This window comes from Tinamus guttatus, unplaced genomic scaffold, assembly GCF_059628265.1.
Source record: "Tinamus guttatus ecotype Peru unplaced genomic scaffold, ASM5962826v1 Tinamus_guttatus_pri_ptg000272l, whole genome shotgun sequence".
NCBI classification, from domain to species: Eukaryota; Metazoa; Chordata; class Aves; order Tinamiformes; family Tinamidae; genus Tinamus; species Tinamus guttatus.
In genome coordinates, this window is record NW_028288806.1 from 1,908,955 (window position 1) to 1,933,541 (window position 24,587).

The 24,587-nt window shown below is 44.8% G+C and overlaps 1 protein-coding gene across 1 annotated transcript in view; it reads right to left on the reverse strand.

Moving 5' to 3' along the window:
* Positions 1–1,326: 1,326 nt before the first annotated feature.
* Positions 1,327–24,587, reverse strand: part of GAP43 (growth associated protein 43) — a 55,280-nt gene continuing 32,019 nt past the window's right edge. Inside the window, exon 3 of the mRNA XM_088527276.1 lies at positions 1,327–2,093. Coding sequence (XP_088383402.1) covers positions 2,005–2,093 — 89 coding nt within the window. The 3' untranslated portion in view covers positions 1,327–2,004. The remainder of the gene's footprint in view (positions 2,094–24,587) is intronic.

The window sequence follows — 24,587 nt, forward strand, 5'->3', positions numbered from 1 at the left end:
TGCTGTTCATCTTTCCTCCCTGTTTCCAACAAAGACATGGAGGAGAACAAAGGAGTGGGGAAGGGAGGACACACCAGCCCTCTAGAGGCCTCGGGGCTGCCAGTGAGGTGCTCCGGGGTTGTCGGCAGACTCGTCTTTTTGGTGATACATCTGTGAGGCCAATTAACGCTGGTCCTGCCAACAGCAGTATTGTACTGCAATATTGCGGGATATGCTGGCTGTCATCTCCAAGGCAGCCGGGAAGCCATGCGAAAGCTGCTGGGAAAGCACATGATAATAATCAGGGCAGTGAAAGAGCAGCGCTCGGACTTCCTATTACATTCTTAACTGGGCTTTTATGAAAGGGCTTTAGAAAGAATTCTTTTTTTTTCTTTTTTCCCCTGTAATACATTTAAGCTGTTCGCTCTCGCAGCTAATAAACGGAACAGCAGACCCTGGCAGCCACTCTCCCTCAGGGCTGGGAGTCTGTCAGGTCTCATCCACTGAGGAAGGTGGGTATTCGGTTGCCACGTGCCAAGGAAAATCCTGCACCCCGTGGAAGTGCTGGTGGGGATTCATCAGGCAGTGCTCTGCCTGCTGCACTGAGCACAAGCTAAGCTTTTAGCTGGCCGCAAGGAAAGGCTGTAAGTGAGAACTAAAACCTAGGCCATAATTAGAAGGGGGTGAGCAACCTGGGTTTCACCACATGCTTTCCAGGAAGCAGGAGTGAGATATTTCTCAAAAGCTCCATGAGCTGGCTCTCACATCACCAGACCTTGACCTAGCTCCATGTCTTCAATTTATTTAATGCCTCAAGCCAATCGGTTTTGCCAAAAAGACCATTTCTGGAGGGCTGCACCACGTTCCTGAGTGACTTCCCAACTCCAGCCTAGTATGGTGACCCTGCTGCTGGGAGGAGTGCAGGCCCCACTGCCCCTGTCCCCAGTCAGCCCCTGATGGGGTCAGAGCCTCAGTTTAGATCAAAGTTGGTTCCTCTGCTGGGACCCACAGGGCACCCTGGACTTATCCTTCCAAGGCAGCTGTGGTTCCCTGAGTCAGGGCCTAGAGATCTCCTGGAGAGCCACCTATTTTGTCCTTGCCTAAAACCAATCTTGGTATTTTTGTGATGTTAGTTGGTGCTAATGCCTAACCCCAAATCCAAGCCTATTTGCCTTAAAAAAAAACCTTAGCAGTGCCAGGGAGAACGGCCAGTCGCTGACCCATGGCAAAGCAGTGGCCGAGAGGTAAAGGCGAGGGGGATCCACTCCACAAACAGCCCACCAAAGACCGGTCTGTGCAGTCAGGCCAGCAGGATGTGAGGCAGCATAGAAATGCGACACGGTGGTATTAATGATCATTATTCTCATTTATTATAATTATTGTTCAGATTGAAAAAGGAGCCTGGAGCCACGCCTTATGCTAATTGGCACATTTTGTTTTGTTTTGTTTTAGCTCTGAAAACAAACTGGGGTTTAGTACTATATATTTTGGGATTTTTTTTTTCTTTAGTTCATTCCATTGCATTGAAAATGGAAGAAAAGGATTTTCTTTTTCCCTTTTTTTTTTTTTTTGTTTTCATTTTAACTTGACAGGTTTGGACTCCTCGGATGAACGGAACATTGCACACACACACACTTGGAAAAGAGAGAGAGGAGAAAGAGAGAGAGAGAGAGAGAGCGCGCTCGCGGTGGGCAGACAGACACACGCACGCGCCAGGTCAAAGAACTCTGATACAGTGCAAGAATTTTCCCAAAATGATTGGATCATCATTACCAAAAAACTCGCCATAACAACACCAAGAAACAAAGAAATGTTTAAGCCACACTGTTTGACTGGGATTTTTCCTGCTTTTTTTTTTTTCTTTAAATGTTTGCCACACAGAGAGAAAAAGGGTTTAAGAGGGAATGGGAGAGGGACGGACAGTCTCACAGGTGTGAGCAGGAAAGGGGGAGATCAAGATTGGGGTGGGAAGGAAGGATAGAGGATAGGGGAGGGAGGGGCAATGGGGAGTTCATATCCTAATGTTCAGGCATTTTCTTGGTCCGCCTTGCTCTCTTCTTCTTTCACCTCTTCCTGCTGGGCACTTTCAGTAGGTTTGGTTTCTTCTACAGCATCTAGTGGGGAAAGAGATGGTCCAGGGTTAGTCAGCCACGATCTAGAGCATCCTGCACGTGCACACAGTCACCGCATAGTGGATTTCATGCCTTCAGGCTTCTCTCTGTTTCAAAATGCCTGGCACTTCCATGCCATGGACACAGTCCATGGACTTCAGTGTAGTAGACAAGTGCCTAGCTAACACAAAACACTTCTAGCCCTGCCAGAAAGCACAGGACACTCAAAGGAAGCACTGGATCTCCAAGCCCAGCTCCATGCTAATGCGGCACGTAACCACCACTCATTTCATCAGGTGCACTGATCAGGCTCTGGGCATGCAGAGCAGAATAAGCTAGATCAGGCATGTACATTACCGTCTTACTGAGCCCACCAACCATGCCAGCCTGTTGAATAATTCCCCCTTAATTACTGCTACTCCCAGCCTAGTCTTAAAAGGTCATGAAGAGAAAACTTCATAGTCACGCTTGTAGCTTGCAAGATTCATAGGGAAAAGTCCTGCAAAATGGAATTCAATATTCTCCTATATGGAATAGATTTCTAGAGAAATGTCTCTAAACCTTCAACAAGATCCTTCAGCAGAGAGGTTGTCCCTGTCTCTCTAGTTTTGTGGGATCTCTTTTCAAAGGCAGAGCTGCCTGGTGGGAAGCAATGAGGGCAGCTTGAGGCTGGGTCTGTCTCTCAGTCAAACACCGTGTACTGGCATACTGGTCGCATGAAAAGTTAAAATGAACACTAACAGCAATTCCATGACAACAAATTGGAGAAGGGATCAGAGTTGAGATGAAGAAAGTGGAATCAGGAGGGACAAGGTGAACCAGAGTGTTTTATTCAAGCTAGAAGGATCTCACTGCTGCTCTCATCCAGTCTGAGACACCCTCCCGCCCCATTGCAGCAGGCCTGGTTTAATTGTCTCCGAGTTACTGCTGACCAACTTCTCCAGGGACATAAGGCTACACTAACATGTGCCTGAGGCCATGGCAAAGCAACCACTACGGTGTGTGCCCCTGCGGATGGCTATTTAGTGGTGAAGGCAAGGGTCCACCCAGATCTGCAGGGCTGTAAGGTAGAATAACGCACAGGGGTCTTAAGGCAATGGAGTGACTAGTTTCATCCATCTCCCATTTCTCCTGCCTTCCCCCATACATGCAATGGAGAGGTCAATCAAGCAGCATCATTTCAGGTTTGGGTAAAGAACAGGGAAAAGAAACAGGTGCAACAAAAGACCGGGTAGTGCAGGATGGTGCACAAGAATGGTATGCCCATACCTCCGTGACGTTGCCACTTGAGACCATGAGATATCTCTGTGGCATCAGTCCATCTCCAGTGGTCATTCCATGGAGGACTGTGGGATCCCTTTGAACCAGAGAGTTCTTGGATTTTCTGAGGGACTATCAGATTACATCTATAACAGCAAATAAAATAGGCCAGGGACTGCTCCCTGACCCTGAGGCCAGCTGGCACCACATAGCTCATGTCCATATGGCCAAGATCTCTTACTCTGCAGAATAGGGTAGCTGCCTTGGACAAAGAATCGGAACTAGTTTTTGCCTGGGGCAAAGCTAGTTGGCATGTACAAAAACCATGGCATGGCCCATGCTGTGAGCTTATCACCTCGGATGTTCACATGCCAATGCTGAGTTTGTGACTCACTCATGTTTAGAATTAGTGAGAATGCTAACTGGGATGTGAACCTCTGTTTACTGAGACTGTTTATGCTTTTGGGCCTGGTCCCTTCAGTGCCATCAGATGGCAGACTTGTGTTTGCTTCCAACTTGGGCACTAGGTGCATCCTCACTTCCCTCTCTCCCTTGGCTTTTTAAGCTCTCTTTTAAATATCTCCCTACACAACATTTCTATATGGATCACTTGTAAGACGTGTGCAATTCCCAGGTTAATGCATTTAATTAAAGATGTGCTACTGGATCAACAAGCGCTTTTTGTCTTATTAAATTCCTATTGCTGTTTTTTTTTTTTTTCCAGAAAATATGTCTATGGCAAGATGGCCCAGTACTGCGGCTTTAGCTCATGCATCTACAAACTCCTTGACAGCAAAAACATCCATCAACTTGTTTTCCCTTGATACTGTGCAACAAAATTGAGCACTACTTCAGGACTCTGCAGAGAGGGACCTAGGCATCATGGTGGACGACAAGTTGACCGTGAGGCAGCAGTGTGCGCTTGTGGCCAAGAAGGCCAGTGGGATCCTGGGGTGCGTTAAGAAGAGCGTCTCCAGCAGGTCGAGGGAGGTGATCCTGCCCCTCTACTCAGCCCTGGTGAGGCCGCATCTGGAGTATTGTGTCCAGTTCTGGGCTCCACAGTACAAGAGGGATGTGGAGCTGCTGGAGAGAGTCCAGCGCAGGGCCACAAGGATGATCAAGGGCCTGGAACATCTGCCCTACGAGGAGAGGCTGAGGGAGCTGGGCCTGTTCAGCCTGGAGAAGAGAAGGCTGAGAGGGGATCTAATCAGTGTCTATAAGTACCTCAAGGGAGGGAGTGAGGAGGATGGTGCTGGCCTCTTTTCAGTGGTGGCCACTGATAGAACTAGAGGAAATGGCCAGAAACTGAAGCATCAAAAGTTCCCCAGGAACTTAGGGAAAAATTTCTTAATGGTGAGGGTAGCAGAGCGCTGGAACAGGTTGCCAAGAGAGGTTGTGGAGTCTCCTTCTCCAGAGATCTTCAAAATCCACATGTGTCCTGTGCCACGTGCTCTAGGTGACGCTGCATGTGCAGGGGGGTTGGACTAGATGACCTCTAGAGGTCCCTTCCAACCTTAAGCTTTCTGTGATTCTATGATTCCATGACTCCTTTTATATACAGCAGTGCTACAACCATGAGGTAAAGGCAAAACAGGCTATTGATAAAAAATATTCAAAGGCAAAATACATTATTGATTAAAATAGGATTCAAGTATGGTTGGAAGGCAAAGCAGGTTATGTTGCCCCAAGTTTTAGCAATTTTCTTAAATGACTTGATCACCCACCGCTGGGGAGTGAAGGGAGTTCTGCTCTTCTCCAATGCATTTATAACAAGAGACATGCTGAATTACAGAGCTGAGAGTAGAACCCACAGCTCATAACCATCTAAGCCCAAGTCTGAGACTGAAGACTCAGTTAGACAGCAGAAAAGCAAACTCTGCAAGCAAAGCTTCTCTTTTCTCACAGGTAAATGCAAGATGAATGAAAGGGCATAAAAGCACACAGCCAAGGATAGGCAATGAAGCTCAAGGAACATAGTCACCACCCACTAGTGTTTCATTTCATTAAAAACTTTCTGTGGCTTTCCACTGAAAACGTGCACAGATTTTAGCCAGGAATCCTGAGTTTCTTCAAGATAGCACAACGGAAGGACACATAACATAGCAAGTACAGGAGCAGGCACTGAGAGTTCCTGAATACCTGTTCTGATATTGAGTGCCCTGTCCAATTCACACAGACTGTTCAGTCACACTGATTCTGCCATTACACTCGCGTGGAAACTGGGTTCCTGCTTGTACAATAACAGGCTCTTCATAAATGTCCTAGCAACACAAGCAGGAAAACTGGTTGTATTTGAGGCGGGGGAGCTGGTAATCTCAGAGTCCCCCAGAATAGCTCACAGTGTTTCTTGTGCTGTTCTTACTCTTAGGATAAGCAGGTTAAAACACAATTCTCTACCATGTGATATTCTTGTTACAGCACTGTAGGGCCAAATCTAACTCCCAGGGAATCCTGACGACACTCCAAGATCCCTGGATGGTAGAGAACTTGTGTTGAGGTTCTTGCTACCCTTTTTGCTTCTCAGTTAGTGCTAGGTAGATGCCTCTCTCTTGAAGCAGCCCAGAAATTGCTCAGTTTTCCACCATGTCTGAAATAATCTAGACTGATGTTCAAGTCAAGGAGTAGCAGAAAGGCCTTTAAATTCAGTTCACCACATACTCAAGTCTTGTGCAGGACAGAGATGAGTGAGAGAAAGAAAATATTGGATTCATGGCAAACAAGCTAATTTCCATTAGTGTGGATGGCCAAGAGGTCTACCTTCCCAATGAGAGCTGTCAAGCAGAACTCAGCTACTCTCCCCTCTCTCTCTCATATGCCTCTAAAGAAATGAGGTAAAATACCCTGTGTACCCTTGCATCCTATTGCCACTAAGCTGTGTCTTATTTCTCACCAGCTTTAGCACTGTTTCATTGATTTTCAGGACAGGAAGAAATCTTTTGTCATTTGGTAAAAAACATCAGCAAGAAGTGATATCATAAAGGACACACAAATCAGGATGAAAAACAAAGTTCAAGATGTGGCATTGCTAAATCATAGTGGTAAAAAGCAGAGGATTCTCACTGTGGAACAGCAGCATAATCCTGCTGACATCAGGGCCAGTTAATACCACTTTCCAATTCATGAGGAGATGTGTGATGATTTATCTGACTCATCCTTCACCAGTTTGTTTGATGTGGGCTATTTCTGCAGTATGTTCTCTGGAGTTTTCTCCAATCTAGTTTTCAGTGTCTTAGCAGAGGACTGCTAGGTGCTGCTCTCTTCTCTCCCTGGGGAGACTGCTAGATTCACAGGTCACAGTAGATTCACAGATCAGAGGGAATATCTGCTATGTTGCTGTTTTTACCCAGTTTTAGTCTTGATTTTTCACTAGCTTGCACTCTGGACTGTCATATGTGTTAGTTTGTAGTTTTGTAGTAGACAGATACAGTTATACACCCACAACTGTACAGTGTTGGCATTTTATATGCACTTTGTCAGAATGGGCATAAAAGGTGACAAAAGTCCAGGAGAAACTTCAGGCCAAAATTTTGCATTTCCTGCTTTAGGACAAAATCATATCATTCTGCGTGATATTTCCACCCATGTAAAAATGCCTCCCCTTCTCAACATATCAACACTGTGAGATGTCTCACACACATGAATCTTCTATGTCCACTTGCAAGGCAGAGAACAAGTAGGAAGCATTGAGATATTTTGTTAGATGGACCCTCACCAGGGCAGCATGGGCACATCTGGAGAGATCATGATCTGGGAATTTTAAAGTGGGAGATGGTGAATATCTTGACCAATTTTAGATGTTTACATGCAGTCATCTCCAGTGGATCTTCTCATCTTGTGCTCCCTTTCAAGTTACAGGAAGTAAGTCCAAGATTTGTTTCTAGAATTTGATTAACCAGACCTATTTAGACATCTACTTTGGACAAAAGGAATTGCAGCTTGGAAGCACCTACATCTCTGCCAAGCAAACTAAGGTGACTGAGCTAAGGCGACATGAATGAAGACATCCATATTTGTTCTAGTGAATCTCAGGCACAGGGAAAAGCAAAAGAAGGCCCCAAAGCCACAGAAGGAGAACACAAGATGTGCATGTGTGAAACAGAAGAGGAGAAGAGGCAAAGAGTCTGAGATGTAGTATGAAGCAGAAGAATATTGGGGTAAAAGAAAATCTGTCCCAAAGGATAAAGCAGGAATGGCTAGGTCAATTTCTTTCTTTCTTTTTTTTTTTTAAAGAAAAAGAATAAGAGAAAAAGAAAAAAAGAAAAAGGAAAAAGAAAAGTGCAGTCTGTGTTTGCAATCATCACCCTCACAGTTCTTTTAATGCACTTCACTCAGCATTGCCACTGTTCCTGGTTATTCCAGCCTTGGGTCTCCCAGATACTGTCTTAAGACTTTAGTTTGTTTTGCAGCTTTGTACTCTATTTTGATCTTTCTAAATCTAATGTGATTTCCTCTGTCCAAATCATTCTATTGTGTGGGATAATTCTGCAGTGGAGCATCTATGAGCTGAGCTGCCACCAATCTCACTTTAATCTAGGATGCTGGATGGTACCCTGGGTTGCCTAGTTGAGAAACCCTTTGGGCAGCCTCAGAGCCTTCACACAAACCTTCAGCTGTGATTGCACTATCGCTCAAGTGACAAAGTTGTTGAGTGCGAGAGACTGAAGTGTGTTTGCTTCCCAGCTTTAGGGCCAGGGGCTGAGAAGTGCTCCATACCTACAGCTCCTGTAGGCATCTGCCAGACAATTGTAAGTGCCTTGCCCAGAGAGGAGAAATGAATTATATGAAGGAAATGAAGGAATTATATGAACTGCAGATCCATGCTGAAATTGGGTCTTAGAGAGCTCCTGCCCCTCAGCACTCCACTTATTTCCTGGAATGGCTGGGAATCATGTCTGTGAGCCCTGCTGGTGAGCAAACACCTCAAACATATGCAGGTCTGGTTGCTGAAAAGCTGAAGCAGGCAAGCAGCAGTTTTGCTGGATGGTGGTACTTCCAGCTGCCTTTGCCTATGCTGTGCTTTAATGGCTGAGAGTGCAGGCTCTAGTCCAAGTCTCTCTACTGCCCTACATTAGGGAAATCAGGTTGAGTGGATTTCCGGGCAAAACACTGTCTCTTGGGACCTTCCCAGCTCCCGTCTGACTTGCCAAGATTAATTAAATCAGAGCAGACATCATCTTATGACCATAGTAGCAGCAACCTCTCTGCTGATCATTTCTTTTGTGGCTGGTGGCTTGGGTTTGTTTTCCTTTTCCTCTCTGTTCCACTGCAGATCTTTAAATTACCATGGCTGATGCCAAGAGAAAAGAAAATGCTCAAACACTCTGGGATTCTACAACAGATGTAGGGATTTTGCCTTTGCTGCTTTCCCACTGTTTTCATAATTATCGCTAATAGAAATCACTCAGAACTCTCCCATGCCTTTGTGTTAAAGAATTGCCCAGTCTCCTCAACTTCCTCTAACACTGGGCACAATATGAGTCCAAAGCCACCATTTGCCATGTTCACTCCTTCCCCGTTCTGCCAGCTTGGCCAGAGATTGGACTGGAAAACCTCTGTCTTGTCAGGTCTCCTCTTTGCTCTCAAAAATGGATCCAGGTTTTAAAACCCTGTTATAAGCAGTGTTCTCCCTTGGTCTGCCTCAGAGATGGCTCTGCTTAGAGACTTTTTTTTGGAGGGTAAGTGGTGCTGGGTTACAGAAGGCCCCATTTAAAATCCCTGACTTGAGCCACTCCTAGTTTTAATGATGTGTGGATCCATACTTGAATCCAGGCTTCACAGCTTGATTCGTCTGTCCTGATCCATCTGTCCTTCTACCCAGCCAGACGCCGGTTCCAGGCAGACTACAGTAGGTCTGAGACTGTTGAAATGAGATGCAGTTCAGGTTCAGAGCTGTTGCTTATACTGTTCTCTTCCTGATCCAAGTTAGCCCATTGCAGTCAGCCTTATCACACATCATCCACAGTGATAAAATCCTACACCCTTCCTAATTTTTGCTTCTGAAAACTGACAAATGCACACTGGCCTGGCAAAACACCGAGAAGTGTAGAATTGGGAATTTCAGATGAACATCTCTCCCTGCTCCAGAGGATTGCATTGAACAGTTGCTCCCTAGACATCACTGAATCCCTCCCTTGCTAGAGATGGACCCAAGGTACCTTCAGCTTCATGTGAGTCCTAAGAGTCCTGATGGACAAGCAGTGCCTGGGAGGTCTGCATCCCTTGGCAAATCTAACAAGAAGCTAGTGGGGAAGCATGACCCAGAGCAAGTGGCATGCAGGAGGGCTAAGGAAGCTGCCCAGTAATTACTGGAAAGAAACAGCCCCCGAAGTAGGAAATCAGAGTAGCATGTGCTGGTCTCACAGACTTTACCGTTAAAGTAGGCCTGTGGCATATTGGAGGGGAGGGAGCCAAAACATAGTCTGTTAAGGTTAAAATGAAAATGTGAAGATGTCCAGAATCAGGGGCATTTTGGACCTCCCACTTCTGCACTCTCAGCCCCATGCACGCCAGCCTCAGTTGCTTTATCAGGGACAAGAAAAACAATGTCTGCCAGTTCCATGGTCGATGACTTTGGTCCAAGCTTGGATGGCTGCCTCTTTTTCTGATCGTGCTGAATCCTCTGAGGAGAGCCAGCCCCAGTTCTGTCACCCCAGCTGCCTTTGCGCTTTGTCAGGCTGATGAGACCGTGGCTTAGGGAATTCCCTTCCCGCCCGGCGCCGCTCTTCCCCCAGCACCATGGAAATCCCCTCCTGCGATGGCATTCATGTGTGCAGCAAAGGGGACCGGGGGGAGCAGCGGGCAGGGGACATCGCGGAGGGGAGCTAGACGCGCAGCTCAATTGCAAAGCATCTCTCACAGTGTCTAGACACCAGCTGCCCGGTTGCCATGGAAACTCCAACTTTGGATGATGGGCGGGAGCAGGAAGGTCTCCAGAGAAAGGGAAGTGCTGGAGGAGGAAGAGGGTGGAGAGAAAACGGGGGATGCTCCTTGTGAATGTGAGGTGATAACCCCGATACAGCTATGGTTGCTAATGCTTTTGCTTCCTGGAGAATGGTAAAGTGCTTCTCTCTTTCTTCCCCTGCCACTGCCTTCTCATACATGTGGCCAGCACCACACCTGAAAGCCGAGGCAAATACGTTTCCTGCCATTTGGCATTTTATCCCTGCCTGCTACCAGCACTTTGCCTACAGCAACCAAAAACTGTGTGTGTGGTACCTGTAACTGGGCCAATCCAATCCAGCTAGGACATGGGGTAGCCTACCAGAGTGGTTAGGTTTTTCAGGCAGTGAGATCTCCCTTGCAAACAGTGCTTCTCCCTCAGTCAACATCACCACTGCGAGCACATGCAGCCCCAGGAAGGACAGGCACTCCAACCTGGAAGTGGTGTGATCTGTCACAGTGCTTGTTTCAAGGTATTTTGAGGTTATTTTGCACTAGAAAGTAGTCAGCAAGTCAGAGTCTGTATAGCACAGTGGCTGAAGGAATGCTAAAGAATTCTTTTTAGTATAAAGGTGCCCTGGAGGCAAATGCCTTGGGTTGATATTGAGTGGACTCACCTCAAATGGCCACAAGTTGCTGTCTTTGGCAGACCCCTAGCAAGGCTCCATGCTCTTTTACAGCCAGGGAGTGTGAAATGCAGAGAACAGAGATGGTTTGCTTAGGGTCTTCCAGGTTGTCAGCGACAAAGCTGGGATGAAAGCTCATCTGATCCCAAATCAGTAGCACAGTAACCTGGTTTTCAGAGTACCCTGATGGAGCAGAAAGCCTCCCCTCAACTGAACTTCTAAGTTACCAGACTCTACATACTTCCATCAAAAAGAAGTTGTGTCAGAGTCAAAGGTGCCTCTTTGGAGACACTTAGAGCACAGTTCATCATTTTCTACTACTTGACTATCCAGTGAGGTAATGTACTGGTATTTTTAGATATAATATCTGGATAATAGATAGATTTTATCTATAAGCAACCCAGACCTTTGTTCAGGTCAAAAGCTGCCTCTATTGTGACCTTCTCAAATTGCTCATGGCAATCAACAATGTAAGTATCCAGTCATCATCTCTATAGCAATGGCCCAACTCATAGCTATGGTAGTATTTTATCTTTGTGCATTCCCAGTGAAGAGAAAAAATGCTTTTATCCGCACTTTTAGGTAAAGCGTGAAGAACAGGGCTGTGGTCAAACAAAACCCTGTGGTGTGCCCAGGAAGATGAGTCACCTCTATTCTTCCTTCCAGGCTCTCCATCATCCATTATGGCTACCACGGCACTTTCACAGTTGTGGTGCCTTGGTCTTGGTGCTCAGCAAAAAGGCCTGTAATTTCTGAAGGGAGTCAAAAGTTTCAGAAATTCCATAAGGTCCAATCTCGGCCAAAACTGAAAGCAGAGCAAGCCTGATAATAACTTCCCTTACCCTCAACCATCACAAGAAGGTAGGGAGAAGAAAGGCATTTGTGACTTCAGCTCCCTTGAAATAGGAAGACCTGAGAGGAAGTAACTCACAATGTATCCTTTCCTCATCCCTTCCCTGCAGATTTTATATAAGTCCTACAGACCAGAAAGCCTACTCTTCTGAATTCCTTAAATACCTTGTGATTCAAACAGCTTGAATAAACAGGTTTTTATTTGATTCCAGCTGTGGAATATAACACTTGGCAGCTGCTGTTGGCATATGTATTTGGACCAAGAAGATGTTCTGTCTCATATAATAGTCCTCTTCTGTGTCACCTCTTTTCATTCTTGCAGGGTTGAGTTCTGGAGTATGGTTTGGAAATAGAAGGGGTAAAGAGTAAAGAGTACTGTTGTCTTGACAAAATGTATCCATTTATTCTTCAGGATCTCTATTGTGGCTACCCTATGTGAACACAGGGGAGAAAGCAGAGGAAGGAGGATATAAAAGGACATTCATATGTCCACAGCAGATGATGGCTAAGTGAGCAAAAGAAGCTCTTAATTTAAGTGACTGATAGCAATTCCTGTACAACCAGAACACTCCTAAGAAGGTAATTAATTCAGGGAGTAAATGATACAACAATCTCAGGATGGAGGTTTGAGTTTGCAGTAGCAGATGCTACAGTAGCATTCTGAGTGACAGAAGTCTGATAGCCATATCAGTTCCTCAGAGGTCTGCCCATCTATGGCTCTGTTGATCAGCTTGGCAGTTGTGATCAGATGGGTAGTGAGAGAAAAATGAACCAAAAACAGTGGGAGAAAGCTGGTATTCACACACTGCTGACCCTCAACAGGGTTAGGAAGAAGCGGAAGTATCTAAGTGCTGGAATCTTTGGGTATCATAGATCCCACTTTGTCATACAGGATATGCTGTGAAATTGCCCTCTGCCCTGCCCCAGCATATCTGGCCAGGGAGAAGGGGCCAGAGGAAAAAAATCTTCCATAATTGCTGCAAAATGGTCTAGGAATTCCTTTAGTGCTTCCAGAATTAATGCACTGCTCCTCCCCTGTTCTCCTCCCCCGTCAGCTGTCAGTGACAAGAAAACAAATTGCTCCAGCCCTTACTACAAACTGCACTCCCGCCTCCCTCTTCCCCTCCACCCCGGTCCCGAAGACATGTGCCATTCATAAGCTGCCTGACGGCTGGTCTCCATTATTAAACCCTGATAAATCGGGGATTCATGGAGCCTGCAAGCCTCCAATAACACACATTGCCATGGAAACCAGGGGCAGCCTCCATCTCCAGCATGAGATGATATTGATCTAGCTCAAGACAGGGAATCACAGGCAAGGAAAGGGTATAAAATGTCCGTTTTTCTTCCCTTCGGTATCTTCCTACCTTGTGTTTAAATTAAAGGCAAATTTCATTTAGAGATCATTGTTTGTTTTAGTCCATATTCATACACCACAACTCTGCAAATCTGATGCTAAAATGAATTAAGCAGCTGTTGTCAGGTCTTCCACAGCTATCTCGTTGATAAATGTCCCCAGCAGTTGCAACATCAACAACATCAGATCTTTGAATCAAAGGTATTAATAATTCCAATATACACAGCTGGTGAGCCTTTGCTGCTCATTTCCACAGGAGCAGGTTGTCAACTAGGAGTGCCTGACAGCAGGTCTCCAATTGGAAACAACACAACATGACATTGCTGATGCAGAACAGGCTCCTCTCCACCTGGAAGTCCCTCTCTGAGACTGCTAAGTCACGGCCTTCCTGGGGTATAAAGCCCAGGAGTCACAGATCACCCTGGAAAGCCAGGTGGGCAACTGGTTCCCATCCCTTGCCTACACTACCAAGCCCTGATCCTCCGTTGTTTGTCACTTCATCTCTCAGGGGCCAGGAAAAATGAAAAAGGGTTGGACAGTGAAATGTCACAGCCTGTCTTAATGCAGGAGGTCAGACCAAATAATCATGTCTAATTCTGCCTTGAGAAATCCCGGCATTAAGAGGCACAGTTAGCGCTGTGCCTGAGCGCTGTGCCTGAATAGCAAGGAGGGCACTGGGCAGCCATGCAGCTGGCACTGGGCATTTCTGAGTAGAAGAGCAGTGGAAAGGCTGCACAGCTGGAAGCAAGGAGGAGAAGAAAGTCTTTCATATCTTTCATGAGAGCTCCCATTGCCAGCAGCAGTCTTCCCTGTGAAGGTGTCAGCAGCTAGCAGCTATAATTCTGATTTTAATTCAAAATTGGCTTTTTTGTTGTTGTTGGTGGTGGTGGTGGGTTTGTTTGTTTGTTTGTTTGTTTTTTGTTTGTTTGTTTTTTGAGGTGAGGGGAGAAAAAAGCCCTCTCTCTCTTGGTTTGCCTCCCCCAGGAGGGACTTTCCAGCCTCTGAACTTTCTGAACGCCACACCAAGCAAATCGGGGCAACTGCCTTGCAAAGAGCCATCCCCGTTTAACTGCCTGACAGGCTTTTCACAATAAGAATTCAGTTATGAGACTAATGAACTCGGCCTCGACGAAAGGGCACCCCAGCAAGCCGGCTGCAAACATCTCTCACCGAACCCATGGGCCTGACGCCACAACCGAGGGCCCAGCTGGCTGCCAGGGCCTGCTTTGGCCACCACACAGTGTGGGGCCAAGCACAGCAGAGGGCACTGCCTCCATGCCAGCACCCACCAGGGCCCCTCCGATGCTGCTCTGGCCTCATGTTCTGAGGGCAGGCCTGAGCGTGGTGCCACGGCCACCTGATATTCCCTGGGCAGGGAGACGTCTTTTTGGGACGCACCTAAAACCCCAGAGAGGCAGGTTCGTCTGGTCTGTACCTGGCAAAGCTTTAGCTGCCCTGTATTGGTTCTGTGGTGGGAAAATACCCATATGGAGTGTCTAAACTATCCTAAAAGGATGCTTCTTTCTCTAGTCAAAGAAAATTTCAGCACTTCCATGACCATCCCCCAGCTGGTGCTGCCACTGTGAGGTGGTCCCGCCTTGGTTGTGGGGCAAAATTGCAGCTGCTTCCCATGCCACACACCCACCGTGTCACATGGAGCTGAAATCTGCTGAAGCCCAACCCCACACAGACTCACAGCAGCTATGAGTTCCTGTAGGTCCCCTCTGCAGAGCCTTGGGGCTTTTGTCAGGGTGAAGCAGCCGGTACTCTTGGCTCTGGCATCATTGTTTTGATCATGACCCTCACAGAAGCAGGGCTTCAGTGAAGTATGAAAAAGTTTCATGCTGGTGCTGTCTCCCTTGGTCCTCTGGCTGATTTTGCTCATTGTAAAGGTCCTTGGCATGGGTCCTGCAGTTGGTCACAGGGAGATGTGGAATATCCATGTGAATGAACATACTTCTCTCTTTTTCTCCTTCTGGAGCTTTTTCATTTGTATAAAACATTAAATATTCATTAGGCCAGAGAATAAGATTGACTCTGTAGCACAGTGGTTAGAGCAATCATCTGGAATGGGGGAGACCAAGCTCCACATGTCCACCCTAAAAAATAATTAATAATTTATACAAAATGGAACGGCTCCAGCAGGGGGGATCAACGGAAGCTTTGCCCAGATAGCCAACAGTCCCATGGCTTGCCTGCTTGCACACTCAATTTATTTCAGTTCTCTAGTCTGAGGCAGTATAAGGCCAGGACCCATGTTTCCTGTTCCCCTCAGGGACAACCTGACTCTCAAGCAGTAGGTTGTCTAAAAGTAGGCATGGGTTTTTCTTACTACTTCCATCTAGAAATCCCTCCCTCCTTCCTCCCCCCCTGCCTCCTTCCCTCCCCCCCCCTCCCCCTCCCTTCCTTCCTTCCTTCCTTCCTTCCTTCCTTCCTTCCTTCCTTCCTTCCTTCCTTCCTTCCTTCCTTCCTTCCTTCCTTCCTTCCTTCCTTCCTTCCTTCCTTCCTTCCTTCCTTCCTTCCTTCCTTCCTTCCTCCTTCCTTCCTTCCTTCCTTCCTTCCTTCCTTCCTTCCTTCCTTCCTTCCTTCCTTCCTTCCTTCCTTCCTTCCTTCCTTCCTTCCTTCCTTCCTTCCTTCCTTCCTTCCTTCCTTCCTTCCTTCCTTCCTTCCTTCCTTCCTTCCTTCCTTCCTTCCTTCCTTCCTTCCTTCCTTCCTTCCTTCCTTCCTTCCTATCAAAAAGCATTTACTGAAAAAATCCCGCATTGCAAGACTCAGAAGTTCTGCATGGAAACAGTTTGAACTGCAACTATGTTTGCCCCCTCTATGCAGTTCTGCCAAAGTCACATACACAGGAGTATTTTGCTAGGAAGAAGGGCAGTAAGTAGTTGTATCAGTACACTGGAATTTTGTCTTCATGCCCTAAGGACTCCATCCTTCTTTCTCACAGTCATTTGACTTGAACCATGAAGAAGCCTTCTAGCTTGAGGGACAAAGAAACACTTTCTTTTCATTTTGTTTCCATTTATTGAGTGCAGTGAAGAGGGCTGGGCTAGTATCTCTTGAGACTTAAGTTTTCTGTTTTTCCACGGAACAAGTGCTTTCCAGCAGCAGTGCTGTGTGTTTCTCCTGATGGGCCCCATGTGTGTTCAGGAGAGGTTGTGTTATGGGTTAGAGGGCAGCTTCAGTCTCCATACCTGACACAACACCAACAGGTCTCCCAAAAAAGGCCTGATAGTATTGCCAGGATGTTTTGTGCAAAGAGCTAAACTGGAACCCTTACCTCCCTCCATTTTATATAAACTATTCATACTTTAAGGGTGAACAGCTTAAAGCCAGTCTTCATCTCAACTCTTCTTCATCACTCCCACTTTTACACCTCACCCCACATTTATCTTATCGCCTAATAGCCATTGGGTATAACACAGGAATAGATAGAGTGGGTAGATATGGGCTGCAGTGGACCCTTTATCCCAAAGAGAAGCTTAAATGTCTAAAAAGGCCAAAACTGTCTAAAATGCTAAAGCATCTCTTGAATACTCACTGGTCCCACTGACTTGCCAAACTGCATCACTCTGAATGTCCATGCCAAACACTGGAAGCTCTACAGTTCAAAGGGTTCAGCATATGTAGTACAGGCTTAGGTGATCTAGGTGACAGTCATGGTCACTCACTTTTTGTCAATAAAGAATTTACTTCCTTTCATTGTGCTTTAATCATCTGGACCCCCAATATGGCAACATAGTAGTGGATTGCACATGTAGAGAATGGGCTAACCAGAATTTCCTTTTGTGAGCAGACCTAAGATAAAGTCCACACACACCTTCAAATCACATGCCTTTCTGAAGTGCAGTTTGGCTGAATCCATCTAAGGGAGGGCTCTCCAGTGGCTTGTCCCTTGTTCAAGAATTGGTGACCGGAGAGTCAGTTGATATTGATGCTGAAATCCAGGTGGAATTATGGCTTTACATAAGTTACTGAAACTTCAGATGTCAGCCCCGTAGTTGTAGTGATGGCTGAGTGTTGCCTCTGAATAGGCTGTTAAAGATGGAAGGAGGGAGGGGACAAAGGGGAGCTTGGAGAAAAAATATGGGATAGGAAACACAAGGTCCTTAGACTGAAATACATACTCTATTATTTTGGAGTCAGGTCCAGTAAGGGGACAGCATTCTGTACTCGACCAAAAACTAGGCACTTATGGACTTAGTCCATTCAAGCTTACCTTCCTACTCTTTATTACAGGCTCGTGACATTTCCACATCCATGGGTGCCCGAAGCCCTTAAGAACAGCAAAAGAGTTACAACCACCTCAACTTAAAATTGCTTGTCTTCTTCTTCTGTTTCTTCAGGTGGCTATCCAGTCAGGTCTATAGCAGAATTGAGTTTGTCCTAGTAGCTGTGAGAAATGCTTCAAAGTTACCAGCACTAGCCAATGATGCTGTAGACTGGTCACAGCTTTCAATACTACACTCCTATCCCTTTCCTAGTATAATCAGTATATTGTCAGTTATGTTTCTTCAGCACTGTCATCAAGGAATTTAGATGCTTTTTTAAATGCTAGAGAGATTTTCTTCTCCATTAAGGCCTGTAGGTCACAGGTGACATCCAGTTGCCATTACTAGGAGATCAAAAGATTGGCTAGTGTCTTCTACCTTTTCTTTCATTCCTTAAAAGATGGCTGAAAAGAGTGGGTCCTTTGAACTGGAACATTGGGATCCTGTGGCCTCTCTCTCAGACTTATTTGTATCAAGTCTTGAGTCTCACTTCTCCTGTAATTAGGAGAACAGCATTTTCCTTTACATTTCTGGGTCCTGTCTATGGTTCCATGTCTCTTGTCCAGTTTGCTCTGCAGCCCTGCGAAGGGCAGATGTCCAGCATGAGCTGCTGGCTGACAGGACCTCAGCTAAGATTTTCAGCTCTGCTTCAGTGTCTGGTGCTGACAGTAATGTAGGTAAGGGAAGAGAAAGGTAAAATAAACTTTTCCACAGGCCTCATATTTACACTTGGAGAGGATAACATTAAGGCCCTACAAAGGGAGCTTTGCCTTTAGCAGAAGATACAGAATATAAGAAGAAAAGTGCAGTTTCTGTACACCTAAAACAGACCAGCCTCCCCTTCAGAGAACTGCTAAGCATGCAGTTGTAGAACACCCTGTCATCTATTTTTCCCCATATATTCTCTTTAACTGCCTTCTGTATTTTCTGCCTGAATGATATTTAAAAGTAGCAAAACCAGAAAAGTTAGGGAATGAGGAAGCCCTCCTTTGAGTCCAGCTTGGAGCATGAATGTAATCTTGAGAAATAAACTGTGACTGGAGACCCATTAAAATTCAGCTTGGTTAAGCTGGACTTTCAGAGATTGATTGGAGGTCCAGAACTGGAGACAGCATCTGTCCTGCAGAGCTGCTGCCAGTAGATCCCTGAATGGCAACAACCGACGTCTAAGCCTCCTGATACTTTCTACAATTTCTTCGGTTCTTTTGGACACTGACCCATCTCAAAGATAACTATGTAGATGAATAAAATACTTGTGTGATATCTTTACACAGAAGAACACCCCAACCAGCAACAGACCTGGATGCCACTGGTGTCATCAGTGCTCAACAGGCAGCTGTGTTCAGAAAGCAAAGATGTTGGTGTGCATACAGAATGGGATACCAAATACCAAAGAGAAATGCCTTTCTGGAAATGCATGTATGTGAGTATAAACTCTTCTGGAACTAATGTCTATACATTTTGTCACCCAATTTAAAGAATATTTGCAGGAGGTCAGAAGAAAGTGGCAAAGATGACAAGGAGCCTGGCTAACCTTTCATATAAAAGACAATAGAAAACTTTGTTTTCTTCAGGAAGAGATGAACGGCAAGGGGTATAGTACTACGCTATCTATGCACATTCACATACTATATATACTGTGATGCTATATTCCACAAGGAATGGCATAAAGTAGGGCTTTGTGAAACTTGTGTTCTTTCTGTAATAAAATACAAGTACAGAAATACGTTTAAGGCAGTCTTAACACAAATCTTCCAGCCGTTGTGCATCTATTTGGAGTTGACTGGGGGAACTCAGTCAGAGACTGGGCATTCATATAGATGTCATGTATATCCACAATTAAAATTTGTATCAAAGGTGATAATACATCATACTTCAACTGTTAAACAAAATCCTATATAGTAGAGATCAGGCATGAGTCCTAGTAAAGAGGCAGTTTATTCCAAATCTGCTTATCATAGTCCTGATGCCTATAGTAGTGCTAACCACTCACTGTCAGAGGAGCACAGTAAATGGATGTTGGGTCTGATGTGGCTTGGCAGCTCCTATGTTCCTATACAGTTATTTGCATGGAACCACAACCCCTTGGGAGCACAATTCCACCTTGTTAGGGCTCGTGAAGCTGCTGCACAGATTTGAAACCATCCTTGAACTGATTATCCCAGATTAATGCACCTATTATACAGCACTCAAGGAATGCCTGAATAATCTGATCATGCTGATCTGGGTGAACTTTCACTATCCAAGCCCTCTGTGCATAGTAGTCATCTGCACTGTGCAGTCAGTAGTGTTACCTTCAACAGACTGCTCACTGTAACCATAAATCCCAGCTGATTCTACAGGCTTGTTTCTATCTGAAAAGGTCAGCGTACTTGATCCTAAGTGTAAAGAGATTACCATGGTGGTCATGTAGAGCTCTGCAAGAAGCTAAAGCAAGCACCAGCTGCTTAAATTTCATCGACTGTTTGCCTGTTTTGTCCCTCATCCTTCTACTTGAGCCTTTCTCAGCTGAAAACTTGGTTATCATTTACACTGCAAGGGCTTCCTCCAATGTGGGGATTTTGGGACATTTCCTGAAGATGGTCTGAGTGCAGTCAGACTGTTCTTCTCTGAAGGCGTTTTCCAGACTAAGTCTCATCTCCCTTGTCATCCATAAATTTGTGTAATACTATCTCAGATTTCATTAAAAGAGGGCAGGTTCTTCTTCAGCACTAGCACACCTCCCACCTGTCCTGGGCAAGCTGCATCTCATTAAACACTAAAGCACACATGGGAGAAGAGACAATGTTTAATCCTGCAACAAAACAGGAAACCTATTCCAGTGCCTATAGCAGGTGGTGTGTAGGATTCATGTACTTTGGGAAATGTGTCATAATGTGTAACTACCTAGGCCTTCTCATACTTCAAACATCTATGTTCAAATATGATTTTTCAAATGAGGTAGTAGCTCACTTCTCTCACACTGTTCCATATGAGGGTATGTGCACCAGTGCAAAGGAGGTGTGAAATACTATGCAATCCATTCGGTCATGTTTTATCCCATTCAGACATGATGACAACTTCCCAAAGCAACTGAGGACTAGGTGCACACTCTGTCATCTTTTTGCAGGTCACATCTATACTCTTATTTTTCGCTTGTTGGTACTACAGACAAGAAAACACTAGCAAGCTTCCTTAGAGTTGTTCCATATGAGGCAGTCATGGGAAGAAGGATGTGCCTGTATTGCTTTCCTCAGCTGACAGGTGTAGCAAAAGAGATAAGCTCCAGTAAAGCAGGAATGGTAGTGAGGGTATTCTATCTCATGCCGGCTATCCATAAGTCAGGACTAAAATTCCAGTTATACAACTGCAATACTCTTGCGTGGTGCAGCCTGTATCCTCTAGCTGGTAAATGACAGTAGACAATCTCCCTTTTCAAATCTTTATACAGCCAGTGCTCCCTAGGTACACTGACTATTGTCCTTCCATCAATACACTGACTGAACTGAAAACAAAGAATTGATTCAGCTCTAAACCATGAAAAAGGATCCATAGGGACTCACTTCCTCTGAGGAAGTGAACAAAAGAAGGTGCTTCCCAGAGTTCCTCTTCCTGGATAAAGGGCCCTGAGGAAACTGCACGCCTGCTAACACGTATAGCAATTGTTAGCTGGCTGATTTTTCATTTCAGCTGTGAAACTGCTCCATTGTAAAGCTATTTCATCAAGCAGGAGAAAGCGTTCTTCATTTCCCAACAAAAGAAGATCAATTTGTTTCCTTAGGCACAATTTACTGTTTCACATTTCTAGGCTTTGTTGCGTTCTTACCTAACAATCTGAGAATGCTTTTGATGTGAGAGCTAGCCAGATTTGGAGCAGAGCCTTAAAAACCTGTGAAAGTACAAAGAGAACCTAACACTGTGATATTAACCTCCTCTCTTCCCTATAAGGCACACACTATCCCATTTTCTTGGATAGTCTGCTATGCCGGTTGCTCATCTCACTTTAAAACTGTGTTAATGTAGACTCTTTCCAGTGACTTTGATGAAAACTCTATAGATTTAAGCAAATGCAACTTAGATTGGAATATGGCTCACCTCATCCATATGTAATACCTAAATTCCCTCCTACTACTACTCAATTTTCTCCTGCTGGGTAGGCTGGCATTGAAGAGAGACTCTGCAAACATCATTCCAACTCTGAAGAAGCAAACGTTGGATCATAACACAAAAGCCCATAAATCTAAGTTTTGGCAAAGACACTCAAATAAGAGAATGCCTTCCTGGCATCCAAGTCACCCCCAAAAGGCATGAAGAGTACAAAGAGATTGTCCTACTTACATCGAATGCCGCAGCCCCCAGTTGAAGCCCATTAACTCATTTCATAGTTTAACCTGATTGGAATCCATCCACTTTGCTTCATACTAGTATGAAGAATAGCCCAGCTTCTCCCCTAGTCCAGAAATGTTAAATATTGAACATTAAAAAACATGTATTTCTATCTGGTTACTCAGTCCTCTCCTCTCTTTCCATCTTTTTTCCTGTCCTTAGATGAAGGCAAAAATGCTCTCAAGGATGTAAACGAAATGTGCTTAACCTTTGCTTCTGCTCTCACCAAGGAAGATATACATAGCTAAAATGATGCAGCCACCACAGCAAAATGCAAGGCAGATGAACATCACTGCACAAAAGTAGCATGGCCGGCATGCCTCACAGTAGTAGCAGCCAAGCATGCCATGGCAACCCGCCAACCTGTGACACTGGCGGGGAGCCAGTTTGATTTATTTTTGGCAGTCTGACACTGCACACTACTGTGCCAGTCTTCAATCACAGAAACGATAAGAGATGACCTTTGAAAGCCAAGGGGATGACTTCTTGGAGAAGGGGACTCATGAAGCTGAAAGGAGATCTGTCCCCAGACTGGAGGAGTACTGAAGTGGCAGATGTTCAGTAGGCCTCCCTCTTTCGTGGATGACCAAACCACCACAGCTCTGCTGGCAACAACAAGTTTTGTGCTTTCTGAGGGTCAGGAGGTGCCTGGGAGAAAGAGCAAGGCATGGCAAATGCCTTTGAGCCTGCAGAGGTAGTAAGTACCAAGAAAGGAACAAACGGTTTTAAAGAGATGAGAGGAAATCATAGGAAAATCATTAAGCAGGAGAGAACATAGGCTTTATATCAGGAAATAGTGTCCTGGCTGTGAGACATTTTATATGATGATAATGCTCTTCTGTGGAAGATTCTTTAAAGATGGAACAGTTTAATAGTAGTATGGACATTGTACCATAGAACATATAGCAGAACCCAACTCGTCCTCCTCAGAGAGCTGGACGAGAGGCCCTTTCTCCATTTCTGCCTTGGATGGCTCCGGATTGCCTCCCCAGCCATCCAAGTTTGTGAACAGAAGGCTGATATTGCACTGTGCTAGGAGTTTGGGGGTGGTGGTGGAGGGGGAATTCTTTAAAGTTGTATTCATTAACACTGTACAGATAATACCTGTTTGACTGTGGCCACAAACGTTCTATGTTTGCTTTCTGCAAACTTTTGGAAGCTTGAATATTACTAGATGAATATTGAGTGAGTATGAATGGAAGCACGTGCTTGCTTTGAACACTCAAACAATCACTGAGAGCTCATTTTAATTATATATTTGGTTGTAGATTTTGCAACTTACTCTGTTGGCTAGATATTTACATAAATTACAGTATCATATGCAAATGCATATTAAATTGTAATGTTCCCACTACAAATGGTATGAAGGCCAACAAAAGCAAGCAGGAGATATTTGCAAATAATTAAGAATACTGAATAGAAATTATTATTTGATGACTAGTAACTGAAAAAGGTAAAATGAAACAGATAGCCATTCCTATGCATTTCCTGTCTCCATCCATTACAACAGATTAATCTTGATAAAAATTGTGTGTTAATTCAAAGCAGAATCACCATTCCTGTTTATGAACAAGGCATTTCAAATCTAATAAGAATCTATCATTTGTTATTCAAATATTCTTTTCTGTGTACTCACAGCCCCAAAACACTGATTCACGATGTCCTATATTTACCATTGATACATTTTTGCCCATATATATATATATAAACAAATCAGGCAGGTACAGCATGCAACATATCAAATTGGATTTCTCAAATCACTCCCACATAGCTTAACATTTGTTTTTTCACTCAACTCATCATACAAAATAAGAACAAAGGGAAGGAGTTCTAGACCGCAAAAAAGCAATTTAGAGGATATGAGTTTAAGCATTAACTCTAGAAATGTTTAAATGAAAGGAGATAAAACAAGCATTCCTTTCTAGTGTGCTTTCGGTTTAGGTTCAAACTCTTCAGCCCTTGGTCTACCACAATGGTCTGTGTGAGCACTGCTCTCAATTCTTACCTATTCTTTCTAAAACAACACAAGAGAGATCAGAAGCCCTGAGCTAGATATGAAGATTGGAAGTCTAATTAAGAGAGTGGGAATTATCATTTGGAGAAGAGAAGCAGTGGACCAAATGGTGTGAAGGAGAAACATCAACAAGTGCAAAACTACATGCAGGGACTAATCTTCACATCAGGATGCTTGGTTCATCTTGGAATATCAAGTTAATATTCCAATCCTTCGACCCAACAAACTAATGAATGAAGAATGTCAGTCTGCTACTGACAGTCTCACGCATGGGGAGCCCAGTTTGGTACTGCTGCTTGGTCAAGTTTTAGATGGTGATCACCTCTGATAATATCTTTTTTTTTCCTCCTCCTTTTTTTTTTAACATAATATTTCTTTCATAGAAAGGAAAGAGCAAGAGCAAAAGTGTCTTCAGGTCTTTCATGGTTTTTTTTCTACGCAAACCAGCATTACAATTGAGTATCAGCTCTTCTCTATAGTTTGCCAGTACTGCCACTGTCAAAGAGGATCACTTTTGCCTCTCCAAACTTTTCACCTCTTCCCAGGGGAACTAGCTAAGCAGAGTTGCAGCTCAGGCAAGAACAAAGAAGAACTGAAAACACCTCCTGGAGTGATTGTTTGCATTCAGTCTTCTCTTCTATCCTCATTCACAGAGCTGTCAGGGCCTTTAATCTTTCCTCTCCCTACCTGATCCTCTTATCATGCAAGTCTGACCCAGCTGACACATGTCTAAAAGCTTCATGCAAATGATACATGCGGTTGTCATCAGCTACTCTTAAGAACAGGGGATAGAGTACTGGAGTGGATAAGACT